A 13,870-nucleotide genomic window follows, 5' to 3' on the forward strand; every position below is an offset into this window, starting at 1 on the left:
GGGCGAGGGGGGCCCCTCGCCAGGGCGCCCGGGCGGGGCTGCGCCAGCGGGGCCGGCGTGGGAGGCCCGGCAGGGCCGGCAGGGGCACCGCAAGGGTGGGCGGCGGGTGGCCGCGGCGCGGGCCGGGTCACCCGGCCTCCTCAGGGGTTTCGACGCCTCCACACCCGCCCGGCGGCGGCGCGGGGCCTCGTGGTGCCGTGGGTCTGCCCCGCGCGTGGGGCGCGGGGCTCCGTCCCCTGCAGCACCCGCGCCCCGGGGCCGGCCACAGCCGCAGGCGGTCGCTACTGCAGATTAAAACCAAACCAACTTAAGGAAAAAAAAAAAAGAAAAAAAAAACAAACAAAAAGGCGCCAGGCGGGGGCCGGGGCCGGGCGGGCGGGAGCCGTGAGGGGAGGCCGAGGCGGGGCCGCTGGGTGCGGGGCGGAGCGGCGGGGCGGGCCGGGGCGGGGCCGGGAGGCGGCGGGGGCCGGGGCACTGCGGGGCCGGCGCGGCGGCCGCACCGGGCGGGGGCGGGGACTGCACCTTCCCCGCCGCAGCGCGGCGCCGCCTCCCGCCCCGCCGGCACACGGCGCGCCCCCCGGCCGGCCGGCACACCGCCCGCCCCCCCGGCCGCACGGCTCTGCCTGCGCCGCCCCGCCATGGAGCAGGGGCCGGCGGGGGGGTCCGCCGCTGCTGCCCCCGCCACCGCCGGCAGCGGGGGGCTGCTCCTGCCGCTGAGCGAGAGCGAGCAGCAGCGCTACTCCGAGCTCTTCTCGCGGTGCTGCCCGCCCCCCGAGGCGGCCGCCGGGGGCAGCAGCGTGGGCGAGCTGTTCCGGGCCTCCCAGCTGCCCCCGGACACGCTGCACCAGGTGGGTCGGGGGGCGGCCGGCGCGCCCCGAAGTTGTGGGGCGGGGGGCGGGAGGGGACGGGACGGGACGGGACCCGCTCCCTCAGCCCTGCGGGAGAGGGGCTGGCGCTGCCTCCGCCGGAAAGTTAGGGGCTGCCCTGCCCTCCCTGCCCTGCCCTGCCTGCCCTCCCTGCCTGCCTGCCCTGCCCTGCCCGCCGGGCCGGAGCGGGCGCGGAGCGGAGCGGAGCGCGGCCGGCGCCCAGACGGCGCTGGAGCGGGGCACGGCTTCTCACCGCAGCGGCGTGGATGGCGGTGTCACTTTGTTGTCCGTGTCCTTTTTTTCCAGGCAAGCTGCTACCGTTGCCGATGCTCGGTAGTTCGCGTTTCTTCTTCCTTCCCGGTGTTCGCGTGTTCGGGACAGGCGATGTCCCGTTTGTTGGTGCCGTGACCCGGAGTCGCTGGGCTGGGCGGGAGGTTGCGCGCAGCCCCGTGGCGGCCGTATGCGGTCTCCCGGCTCGGAGCGGTAATGTCATGTACCTCCTCGGAAGGGCCCCCGAGTATCAGCAAGGCGGCTGTGTTCGCAGAGCCGAAGGGGACACGCCGTGCGTTTCGTTCCTGGCTTAACACTGATGTCTTTAAGTGTTGTTTCAGTGAAAAAAAATCTGCAGGTAAAACGGTGTTGTGGTGTTTATATGTCTGTTCTGGAGAGCAAATACATTTGGGTAGCAAGTAAGAGTCTCCCACGCCACCACAGCAGCAGGGTCCCCGAAGAGGTCCCCAGGAGGGGTGCGAGGCAGAGCCCTCCTTGGCTGCGGGAGGAGGTTGGTCAGGGCGCGAGAGGGCTTGGGCGAAGGACCGGCCTTGGGGTCTCCTCCTGGGGCTTGGTAATTTGACTAATGCACCGTAGTTGCAGAGTACTTCTGACAATAAACTCAACAGAGGTAGGGTGTTGCTGTTTTTTTTTTAGTTTTGTTTTTATTTGCAGGAATTCTGTTCTTCAGTAGTCTTTATTTATCAAGCAGAAAAAAGTTATGTCGAAATTGGGCTGATGTATAGTTATACCTGGGTACCGCCTGAGGGTACTAAACTCCTCTGCTGCTTTCCCGGTAGCTGTCAGGTCATCTCGTAATGCCTTATATAAATTCATATTACACAGGTGATTCTGAACGAAAATGATGATGTTTCAAGGATATTTTTCCCTCTCTTACTTGTGCTGTTTACCAGAGCTGTAAAATAAAAATGTTACTGAGCACTGTAGCACTGCTTCATTTTGAGCCAGACTGTGGCCTCGGTCGTGCAGGTGAATTGGGCGGTGAAAGTAGAGATTTCGCATAGATCTAGCACCTCTTTTGCAAAGAGGAAGAGGAAGGCATTTAATTTCAAATAAGAAGGTGTATGTAAGAAGCTTGTTAAAGTCCTATTAGTAAATTTGTGTGACTTTGGTATTAGTCACTTCATCTTCCAAAGAAGTATGGAAAAAGCCTCTTATTTTTGCTATGTAGTTCCTTACCCTATCATCTAAGTGATATTTATTATCATAGTCTGTTTTGGGGGTCATTTTGATAGTAGTGTGTGACTGAAGCCTGGAAATGTTGGGTTTTTTCTTAACGTTCTTGTTGGTTTTTACTATTTTAGATTATTTCCAGGTATATTTATGCTGTGAGGAGAATGTTACTGGGAAACAAGCCTGTAATTGGCTTCAGGAATATTCAGATAATAAGGCCCGTGGGATCTGGGGCTGCTTCTCTTCCTCTTTCCTGCCCTCCCCCTCTAGTTTGTATGGCACTAATCACGGTGGCATTCTGCTCTACGGCTAGAGCACCCGTCCTCGAAACCCACCGCTGTCAGGTATTCTCACTAACATTTACTGGGACTTAAGAAAAAAATGAATTATCATAATGTATTTGAAAAAAAAAAAATTGGAAATGTGGATGTTTTGATAGGGAAAAAACCCACAGCGTTGTTTGAGGTATTTGCTGATATTTTGTCTTTTATCGTCTTCCAAAAATGCAATCTAATAGTTTCTGTTTAAAAACCCTTACCATTCTAACAATTATGGGAACAAGGCACAGAGGTTCGTGGAATATGTTTTCTGCTAGTACAGGGAACACCTATTTTAGGCAGAGACAGCTCGTTTGAGTTAAGATAACATGTTTTCTTTGATATAATTGTTGACCATGAAAGGTTTGTTTGTTTGTTTGTTTTTTAAATGCTTTTTAAAATCCTCATATGTCACAATTAGTGCTTAGTATGCAGGCATCCCTACTGACCGGCTGAGAAATGGTCCTGCTGAGTTTTGCCATGTCAGAAATGGGGAGATTTGGGTTGGAAACCAGTTCTGGATTTCTACTAAGCAGAGCCTGCACAGTCCGGAAGGTCCTTAACGCCATTCCCTGGCCCTTGCTTGGGCTATGACAAGAGGCAGCTACGGACCCTTTTGTAAGCAATGTGCAATGTACAGCTTTTTATTCTCAAGGTATTTATTGAGGAGCAGTTTTACAGATCAGTATGCTTCCAGAACTGGCATTTAGTGCCACAGCGAAGCCTTGAACCTGTGCTGTTGTCTTCAGGGATTTGTACTTGTGTAATAAGTGGGATAAATCTTTGAGAGAGAAGGAGCCTTTCCTTATACAGTCTTTGAGATTTCTTGTTGATCAGGAAGATGCTCACAAGCATCACGGGAAATCTCCTTCCACTTTCCTTAACTGTAACGGCAGGGTTTGCGATCTAGACAAAAATCGTGTGGGTGCATCCTGGCTGGAGTACTGCGGTTGAATATGTCCGTTCCTGTGGGAAAAGCAGTGATGCGTGCTCCCAAACAGCAAACAGGCAAGGGGTTTGTTTTGTTTAAAGGTTAGTTGGCTTGATCCAAGAGGTTGTTTAGATGAAAGAGGCTAGGTAACAGAGAGCAGGTAGGGAACGTGAGAGCATGTGCCAGAAATGGAAATGCTGGAATAAATGGAAAAAATCCAAGAGCAGCCGGGTCAGTAGGAGCAGATGGTGTGCACCCGAGAGTCCCGGGTCTTGCGAAGAATGAAGTGATTGAACACAGATTCATTACACCCAGGCTCATTAAAGCCAGCTATTCTGCGGGGCAACAGCGTACAGCAGAGGTTGTACCTATTTAACTTCCCTTAAAGAAGGGATCGAAGAATGAACTCAGCAAGAGTTATTTCAGGTCTGGAAAAATGGTTGAAGTTAGCACTAAAATTAAAAATGTCAGACACTTCACAGGACAGAGAAGGGCACGACAGGGACAGGACAGTGTGTTTTTTGCGGACTGTATAATCATACCTCCCCCGTGTACTGAAAGTCTTCGACTAGCCATATAGTGTGGTTAAAGGCAGAACCATTAAGATTTTATTTAGACTTGCACAAAGCCTGTGGCAGATCTTTCACCAGGGGCTTTTAAAGTAACTGTAAAATGTCTATAATCTCTTGCCTGAAAGATCTGTGCTAGGATTGTTTTTATTTTTATTTTTTACAATATTTATGTCAAAGGAGGAAGGAGCAGACTAGTCACGCGCCATGCAGTTCTGTAGGCTGTCAGAAATAGAAGAAACTCAACAGCATCAGCCGCATTTATATTTACTCATGTTGGTTAAGTTGAAAATGGTGTTCCCTCTGCTTTGGCTCCTAATAAAGGGAAAAAGAACCGAATTTGTGCAAATAAAAAAAAAAATCCTGGAAAAATAACTGTTTTGAATTCACTGGGGTGACAAAAATACCGCCTTCTGGCCTTTTCCTTGGAGGAATCGGTTTGATGATGCTCCCTGCGTGCATTGGGATGGCGGTACTCCACACTAACCGCTGTACCATCGGTGCTGACGATGGCTGGTTTGCCTTGTCTCATTTTGGGCAATCAATTTGTGAGCCCATTTTGATGCTGGCCGCCAGCGACTACAGCCTCTGCTCCTTCGGTCCGGGACACCAAAGTGCGTTCGTTACGGGTGGGCTGATGTCTGCGTGGATTTCGGATAAAAATAAAGAGTTAGAAAGACTAGTTAAAATTAGAAAGAGTCATTGCCCACTGGTCAGCAAAGGAGAGGTACCTTGTGCTAGTTTTACTGTTTGTTGGTATTACTGTGGTCTCTGAAGATTTCACCTTAAGAAATTAGGGAGCAGGATTGGACTCAAGTTTTACACTGAAATGCTTATCTCTTTTCATTGGTTTCTGACTTAGTTGATTAATTCTCACTTGGTTGTCTGATGGTATCCTTAATTCCCAGTTTTATAAACCTTAATCTTATCTGTGGACTTGTGCTATCAGCACAGAGATCCAGTTTTCTTAAGAAAACGCATTCTTTCCTCTGCAAACGAACACACTGCGTTATTTTGAGCTCCGAGGCTGACAAGTACTAATTGTATGATGCTGGAGCTACACAGACGCTGCATTTTTTAGCTGGAACTCTCCTTCCAGCTCCGTGTGAATAGGGAACACAGACCAGCAATCTTGCTTTTCTTCCACAGGCTTTGTGAGTTAATTTGTGTTTATCATGACTTGTCTCTATAGTTACAGCTCTACAGTTTAACCATATTTTTGTGTTCAAAAAGCAGAAGTGTGAATAGATTAAAAAAAAGAATTGCTAAGTTGGTATTTCTTTGGAAAAAGGCCAGTACTTTTTTTTTATTCCATAAGCATAAATTAGTACCTGCATGATAGCTGGGGTGGGATTAACTGTCTGCCTCAAACAGGCAGAAAAGAATAAGAACTGTGTGGCAGTGAAAATAAGAACTTTTTGAGTGAGGAAAGTCTGGATTTATCATTACTTTGTAAAAGATAAAATTCGCTCTTTTGTGCCCCTTGACAGAATTTGGCATTATGCTAGTGCTGGAAATTTGATTTAGCTGACTGACTAACAGCAAGTCCATCAAAAAGTGATGTTAGGTTAGAGTACACATGGAGAAATTACATCCTATGGATGTCTTTGAGTCAGGAAGAAACAAAAGGGGGAGTGCGACTTTATGTAAGTGGTACAGCAAGAGGAGGAAAGGAAAACTGATGTTTCAGTATCAGTAATTCTGGCCACAATCCTCCAAACTGTCATTGCCTTTCTAGAGTCATAAGCAAAGTTGTGTTTATGTAAGTAGGAACATGCAAAATCCAGATGTAAAAAACACAGTATTATTATTTATTAAAAAAAAAAAAAAATCTAAATTATACCAAAGTAAAGGGTAAAACTTCATCTGAAGCAATCTTGATGATATATTCCATTAAAAAAAAAATTCAAGGTCCTAGTACATCTTTAAACTATTATTTATCATTTAAACTATCATTTAGTAGTCACTACTTACAAGAGTAGTAGTTTTGAGTGCCTCAACATTGAGATACACAGTAGAAGATTTGTAGAAACTGTTCCTTCCCAAGTGCGTTTCAAATCATTCTGTAAAACCAGAGACTCCTAGACTTACTTGTCACAGAGATTCAGTGGGATAGTCAGAATTAGCCTGGTCAAGGCCTGCAGCCTCCACTAATTAACACTTATTGCAACCAAGTATGAATTAATTAGTTTATTTTCCAATAAAATAATGCTTTGCTGTGCCAGTGATTTAAAATAATTCTACAAGAGGGATGGAGGAAAAAGATCCATTGGGATGAAAATCAATAACTGTCTTCATGAGAGATTGCTGCAGTATGAAGCCGTGATGATGATAAATGGTGGGGGTTTTTGTGGTGTGGGTTTTTTTTGTTTTGTTTTGTTTTTTTTAATAAGTGGTTTTGTCATGGTACTTTTGTAAGTGCGGTGGGTTCACCACGCAGTTGAGTATAACCTTTTTCAGTCGTGCGTGTATCTACAGCAATATGCTGTCAGTATTGTGATGTTTATACACAGATTGATTGATGTTGTCCACAATCTGTTTTGCAAAGGATACGTAATACACAGAATTCACCTACTTCAGTGGGGGAATCCAGCGCAGACACCCCTTGCAAAAGAGGGTTGGTATGAACTCTGAAAACATGATTTTAGCTGAGCTGAAAAACTTAGCCAAGTTAGATTCATGAAAGATGGAACAAGCATTTCTGTGACAAGGAATCAGGATAAATAACCTATTTAAATTTAAAATGCTATGAATTGAGAAATACGTTTGATATTATATTTGTAAAGCAAGATTCTTTGATGTATTAGCATCTAAACATACCAACAGTATGGTAAAATAAAACATTAATGAGCAGTATGTGCTAGTTCAACTTTTGACGACAGTCAAACAGTTCAACAGCTGAGTTAGTGGATAATTAACTAGAAAAGGTTGCTGGAGTAGAAAACCAACTGTGGATGAATAGTAATCCCCTCTTCCAGAACAGAGGAATATTTTCTTTTTCCAGTGTATTCAGGAGCATTATTTGGTGACCACTGCCTAAAATTGAGAACTCTTGGGAAGTATTTTTTTTTTTCCCCTGCAGTTTAGATGGGGTGACGAGGTGGAAGGATGTGGGGGGACGAGATCCATTCATTCTGTCATCTGGTAGGAAACAGTGACCAGAAATAATGAGCTAAATCACTAACTGCAAATTATACTTAGTTTATTTACCAAAGTGTTTAAAAGACAAAACATGTTTTTATAAACTTCTAAATGTTTGTGTACATAAAAAAATGTGTCATTTTGGTTTTCTAGCAGATGAAGATAGTCTGTGTTTTTTAAATTAATTCCAGTTTTCATCTAAATTTAACTTTGCATCTATCACATGTACCTACACAAATGGATGTATCTCTTATTAAAGATGATAACAGAGCAAGTTTCTTATGAAATAAAAACTAAGATTTATATTAAGCTACGTGGTTGCTTAAATGTTTTAAAATGCTACTTGTTAGTAAAACCAGAAATATCTCCATATTTAAAAAAAAAAATCTTGATTTAATGATGACCGACTGATGAGACAGATCTTTATCTAGAAAAATAACTAGATAGTTCCAGTACCAGCCAAAAATGAAATTAGGGTCTTACCTCTTCGGACTTAAATAATGTTTTAAATAACTTATTTCTCCCATGAACCTGCCTTGCAGGCATTAAGGTTAAGATGCTTTGTGCTGCCAGCTGTTTTAGACTGGGTGGTACGTTTGGAGTGGAGCGCTGAAGAAGCTGCTCTCCGACAAGCGTCCCCCCGGCAGGCTGTCGCGCCGCGCAGAGCGCGCCTGAGGCGTGCGGTGGGCTCTCTCCTGTTGGGACTAGGCCTGCTTAAAACTACCCCAAGGTTACAGGCTGCCTGCTAAATTGACGTTGTACCTGCATGAGTCATTCGGTGGCCTTCCTAATGAACATAAATTACTGAGCAGAGCTACAAGAGCAGCATGATTAGCAAATGTCTTTTTAAAAAAAAAAAAAAAAAAGGGTCTTGAGAAACTTTAGGTAGCCTGACTACCAAAGCACATCTTCAGTGTTTTCTTCTGCTTCCTTCTTTTTCATCTTTGTGGGTTTTTTTCCTGCCCTGAGCAGTCTTTCTTCATCCAAAAAAGCTGCCAATGGTTCTTCCAGTATCTTATCCTTGCATCTGCATAGTCCTGCAGTCTGAACGTGAACCTCAGTTGGTCCTCTTCTCTGACCGGAGGTGGTGGAGAGCTACTCCTTTGAGCAGGGCCATACTTGAAACACTGGATTCAGACCTCGTCATTCCCATTGGCTTGGTGGCACTGATTTAGAGTCGGCTAACGGGAAACACTGGGCTGAGCTTGAATTTAAGCTGTCTGAACATGGCCCGTGGTGTCTGCTCGCTCACTGTGGTATGAGTCATGAAGCTGAATTTTACTTTCAAAAGCAAACGTTTGTAGCGTTACTTTATTATTATTATTATGTTTCAAGTGTTTTTTGGAATGAGCCTTTCAAATTGCTTTACTTTTTTTTTTTTTTAATCCTTTCTTCTTCTTAAAGTCTCTCTTTCTACACCAAGAAACATTAGATCAGCTTTGGCATAGGTAACATTTCACATTTCATGCATTATTTACTTATGGCATAACTTACACAATGATGTGTATGGAAGCCAAGATGATGGTCTTTCAGAATAAAACAATGTGTCTAATCATTTGTAAAACAAGATGAGAGCTATGGGGCAACAAATATAGTCAGAATTATTTTGTTACCAACAGTAACAGCAGTGGAGCAGTAAAAGGTGAAGTACGTGGAGGTTTCAAATGCCAAAAATAAAAATAAATGGGGAGGGAGGCAAAAAGAACTCAATAGTATGATTTATGTATTTATTTAATTTTTTTCTTTTTTGCTTTCCCTCCTCTGAATAATTGCTGCCTTTATAAGAACATCTTTATGTTTTAATAGCCATAGGCTGCCTTTCCTTTACTATGTACAGATAGAAATGCAAATACAAGTCATGGTATAAAATGTACTATAAATTGCTAGCGTACTGTGCACGGGCACTGGCGACGATGTCTTCTTTGACTCTGTCTGATGCTGCTACTTTGAAGTCCTGTGCTCTTTAGCTGAATTGAGCACGAATGCTTGGTTTAGACGCAAACAAATAGGTTCTCAGTGAATGAATGACACATTTCAACACATAAGGTGCAAGCATGTTGGGTGAAATGGTGATAACTTTAGGGTTTTGTTTAGTGATGTGGAAGAGAAAAATTGAGCTGCTTTTCCAAGTGACGTGTTGATTCAAACTAGAGGTAAATGGGGTATAAGATCAAGGAAGGGCAGGAGGTGTCTTCTACACACACCATATGTGATGGAGTTAGCTACCATGGTACACCTTCAGTTAAGAAGTCTTTTGACAACTCTTCAGTCTTATAAAAATAATCTGTAACTCTCAACTAAAGAAGGATTTTAATTTGTGATATTAAGATAACTGCACAACTGTAGAGGTTAATGTTTTGGGTGTTGGTTGCATTGGCTTTAAAAGTACCTGCTGTAGTTGTAAGTGCTAGGGAAATGGACTCGGGAAATGTGCCAAATGTGATAAAATAGGATGCGTACAAGGAGCATCAAGTTTTTTTGTGGGGAGCCAGTCTAGAAAATCACATCACAGTAACTACTGCAGAAAGCAGCTTATTTTAGAAAAAAGTATTTTGATGAAATGGCAGATAAGTCCGTATGTGGTTCCTGTTTGTGTCAAAAGTGCATCTTGTGTCACAGGGTCTCCGTTTTCTTCTGTAGTAGTAGGGTCTCATTTTGTCTGCAAAGTGGAACAAAACCCAGAATTATATTTTTTATGGGAAATGCCAGAATTTCTTCTGGCCTTCTAGGGCAAGGATAACTGTGAGAAATGTTCGCAAGTGAAGTTCATTTGGAAATGTTTAAAAACCTGTAATTTATTGAACTAAATCAAAACACTTTGTTTTGCACTGCTTATGTGTTAAAGCGCTATGACATCTGAAGTACATAAATTTTGGGAAGGAGGTCATCATCTTTGTTCCTTTCCATTGGTTGGACTAATTCTGATGTTGTGTGTCACAGTGATGGTGACCAGGCAGCTTCTTCAGAAGGGAGACCATGGTGCCTCATAAACGTCATCTGCTGAGGAACTGTAAGGGTTTAACGCCAGCCAGCAACTAAGCGCCACACAGCCACTTGCTCGCCTTCCCCCCGAGTGGGATGGGGGAGAGAATTGGGGGGGGGGAAGTAAAACCCGTGGGTTGAGATAAAGGCAGTTTAATAGGACAGCAGAGGAAGAGAAAATAATAATAGTAAAAGAATATACAAAACGAATGATGCACAATGCAGTTGCTCACCACCCACTGACCGATGCCCATCCCATCCCCGAGCAGCGATCGCTGCTCCCCCCCGGCCAACTCCCCCAGTTTATATGCTGGGCATGACGCCATATGGTACGGCATAGCCCTGTGGCCAGTCTGGGTCAGCCCCCCTGGCTGTGCCCCCTCCCAGCTTCTTGTGCACTGGGCAGAGCATGGGGAGCTAAAAAGTCCTTGGCCACTGTGAGCACTACTTAGCAACAGCTAAAACACCAGTGTGCTGTCAACATTATTCTCATCCTAAATCCAAACCACAGCACTATACCAGCTACTGGGAAGAAAATGAACTCTGTCCCAGCCAAAACCAGGACAGTATGAAACGTCAAAACAACAGCTTCCACAAGACTCTATGGTACCTTTGTATTAAGGCAACCTGGAACAAAATATTTCATTTCCTGGCAGCAATTTGAAAGGCTCAGTGGAATCGGAGTGGTGTTTTTTCAGGAAGAAACTCAAGACTTTGCAGTATTTTCAATAAGTCTAGTTCAAGATGACTAGACCTGGTGGCTGCCATCTAGATGGCGAGGATTTGTCAGGGTTTCTGTGTGTGTGCTCTTCATCACTTCTTGGATACTAACTCTTGCGATTTTTAGCAACTGGAAGCACTTTCTGTCGCTGCTTTTAGAATGCCCCATTGCTTTTTTAGGGGTGTGTGGGGTGTTTTGTGGGTGGTTTTGGGATTTTTTTGGTGGTGGTTGTTGTTCTGCTGATACTATTTTAAGTATAAAAGGTGGAGGACTGGAAGACACCAAGCGTCAGATCTGCCATGAAGAGTTGTCGATAATTGATTCTTATTCTGAGAAGTGAGAAGCAAAAAGTTTTAACTCTCTGAAGAATGAGTTTTTCTATCATTGCTGAAGTTGTGGAAGACCTAGATAATTGTAACTGCTAGAAATATGCTCCTATTTAGCTATGTGGACATGTCCCGTATGTCCTGGCCATCTATTCTTCTCTTCCGCAAACTCTGAATTCAGTATTAATGGTAAAAAGGGGTCCTGAAAATTTTCCTTTGGACCTAAAATACAGTAATTCCCTTCTTAAACAGAGTAAGAGGAAGACTCTGAATACAAGGCTATTCCAAAGTGACAGTCTGTTTCTGCGGATCATTGTGGGCTGACTTCTAGGTTGCTGGCCGGGTTCCTTTCTGGATTTGGTAACTGCGATGTTCATGCCTCCCAGCAGCTTTTTGTGCTTCTGATACTTAGATGGGATCGCTCGTGGTTCTGGTGGGAACAGATAGACTAAAACTAGTTCCCTATGATAAGAATGTAAGACAAGTGGAGACCTTACCTGAGGATGAGGGAGCTGCGAGGTAGTTGGAGCAGGACAGTGGTGAATCTCATTACAAGCAGTGGTTGTGAAAGAGATTGGAGAAGAAGCTTGAAAGAGTTGGCCAGGTGGTCAGTGTGTGCATTGGGGGCTATCTGGTTTGGGAGAAAATGAGAAGGCAAAAATAAATAAATCCCAATGACGCTGTTAGCTGCTGTTCTCTGCTGCTGAATAACAAAAGGCAGGGACCAGGAAGCTGCTTGTTTCTGGTTTTTATTAGGTGCTTTAGATACCATGGTGATGAACAGGTTATAAATATAAATGTCTGCTGCAGATAGAAGATGAAAGAGGCTGGAACCTGGTAACCTTTAAAAAGGAATAACATAAGGTTTAAAATCATGCTCATGTCTGAAGCTTCCTACAGAGTCCTTGAGTAGCCTCATGAAAAGCCTATCGATAGCAAAAAAAACCAAACCAAACCAAAAACCACAAAAAAAAACCCCACCCCACCCCCCCCAAAACAAACCAGAAAACCTACAGCCCAACCCCTCAAAAAAACCCAACCAACCAAACAAACAACCCAACAAACCCAAAGAAAAACCCCCAACATTACACAACCAGAATCTTATCCTGTTTTTAGGTTGAGTTTCTCATGAGATGCTACCAAAGTTAGAAATGGAGAGAGCCTCAGCTTGCTTTTTTCTCCACCTGGTATGTGATGGAGGGATACCACTGTAACAAATAGTAGGTTTGGGTTTTTTTGCACTTGTATTATAACCTGCTGCTGTCCATGCTTAACCGTGGACTTTTTTAAAATCAGCACTGAAGTATTATTATGGAGATATAGTATACTTATAAAATAATACAGCTGTGAAGTCATGGCTGTCAAAACATGTTTTGAGTGTTGTGAGAAGAAGGAACCAGGATGGGGAGCCTGGGTGTGATGATGTTACAGCACCTGGTACCTCACAGCGCGGCAGGTCCCGGGTTCACTGGCCAGAGCAAATATTGTTTCAGGACAAGAAAGAGCAGCGCTGGGCAGTGCTGATGTCAGCAGGAAAATAATTCTTAATGTTATTTACATCGAGTTATCTGTCCCTTATTTTCCTTCTCTCTCTCTCTGCGCCCCTCCCGGCTATATTATAGTAATTATATCTTTTATTTGATCTCATCTAAATTAGGACTGTCCTTGAGGAGGATATTCTCCAAAGGTATAATTTTCCTTGGGAAATACTCATTAGCTGTTTTTAGACTGCATTATTTACCATGCATATATTTGATTGCGGGGGAAGTGTGCGAGAGGTAAAGCTTTAGGTTAAGTCTGGCAAGGCACGGTACTTTATTTTAGTATAACTACTGAATTTAAGCCCTGCAACAAAATAGGGCACTCTGGAATTGGAGTGAAGGTCTTCTGTTCAGATACTGAAGGACAGGTCTTAAAGTAAATATCTCTGAGCAGGGGAAACATCCAAAAGGGTAAAAGCAGAGGATATGTCTGTGAATCTCCCCCCCCCGCCCCCCCCCCCCGCTATATAGTTTAAATTATTTGGCAATATCCAAGTGCAAATATTAGTAACAATGACAGTAATACTGAGACAGGCACAGTAGTACTTGGGTCATCCTCAAATTAATACTGAGACAGGCACAGTAATACTTGGGTTGTCCTTACAGTAACTTGATCACACAGCGTAAGTTAAGTTTCAAAATACGAGTGTTTGGCATTTTAATGAAGAGAAAGAGGAGCAATGTGTCAAGGGCTGTAGATGTGAAATACATTTAAAGAAGTGGATGAGTAGTGCTATCTAGTTTTCCATGTTCCGGGTTCCCTTCCATATAAAGAATTCTGGTAATAGTGCCTTAAATAGGTAGTTGCAGGACCATCTTATGGTCAAATTGGCATTTGCCTAGAACAGCATTTCTACAATTTCCACAGCGCTGTCTAGTTGAGTGGCATGGTTCATATGTGACTCTACAAAGCGCAGACAAGAACTTTGTTTGGAGCAGTGAAATTATTTGGGCCAACTCTAAATACTTGAAATTTTGCTTTGCTTCCTGATGGCTATTGCAAGATAACACG

General features: G+C 44.2%; 1 protein-coding gene across 1 annotated transcript in view; it reads left to right on the forward strand.

Moving 5' to 3' along the window:
• Positions 1–638: 638 nt before the first annotated feature.
• Positions 639–13,870, forward strand: part of REPS2 (RALBP1 associated Eps domain containing 2) — a gene marked incomplete at its 5' end in the record, with an annotated part of 98,671 nt that continues 85,439 nt past the window's right edge. The window contains one exon of the mRNA XM_082337607.1: positions 639–848. Coding sequence (XP_082193733.1) covers positions 639–848 — 210 coding nt within the window. The remainder of the gene's footprint in view (positions 849–13,870) is intronic.

The sequence above is a fragment of the Platalea leucorodia genome (assembly GCF_965183815.1).
Source record: "Platalea leucorodia genome assembly, chromosome: 2".
NCBI classification, from domain to species: Eukaryota; Metazoa; Chordata; class Aves; order Pelecaniformes; family Threskiornithidae; genus Platalea; species Platalea leucorodia.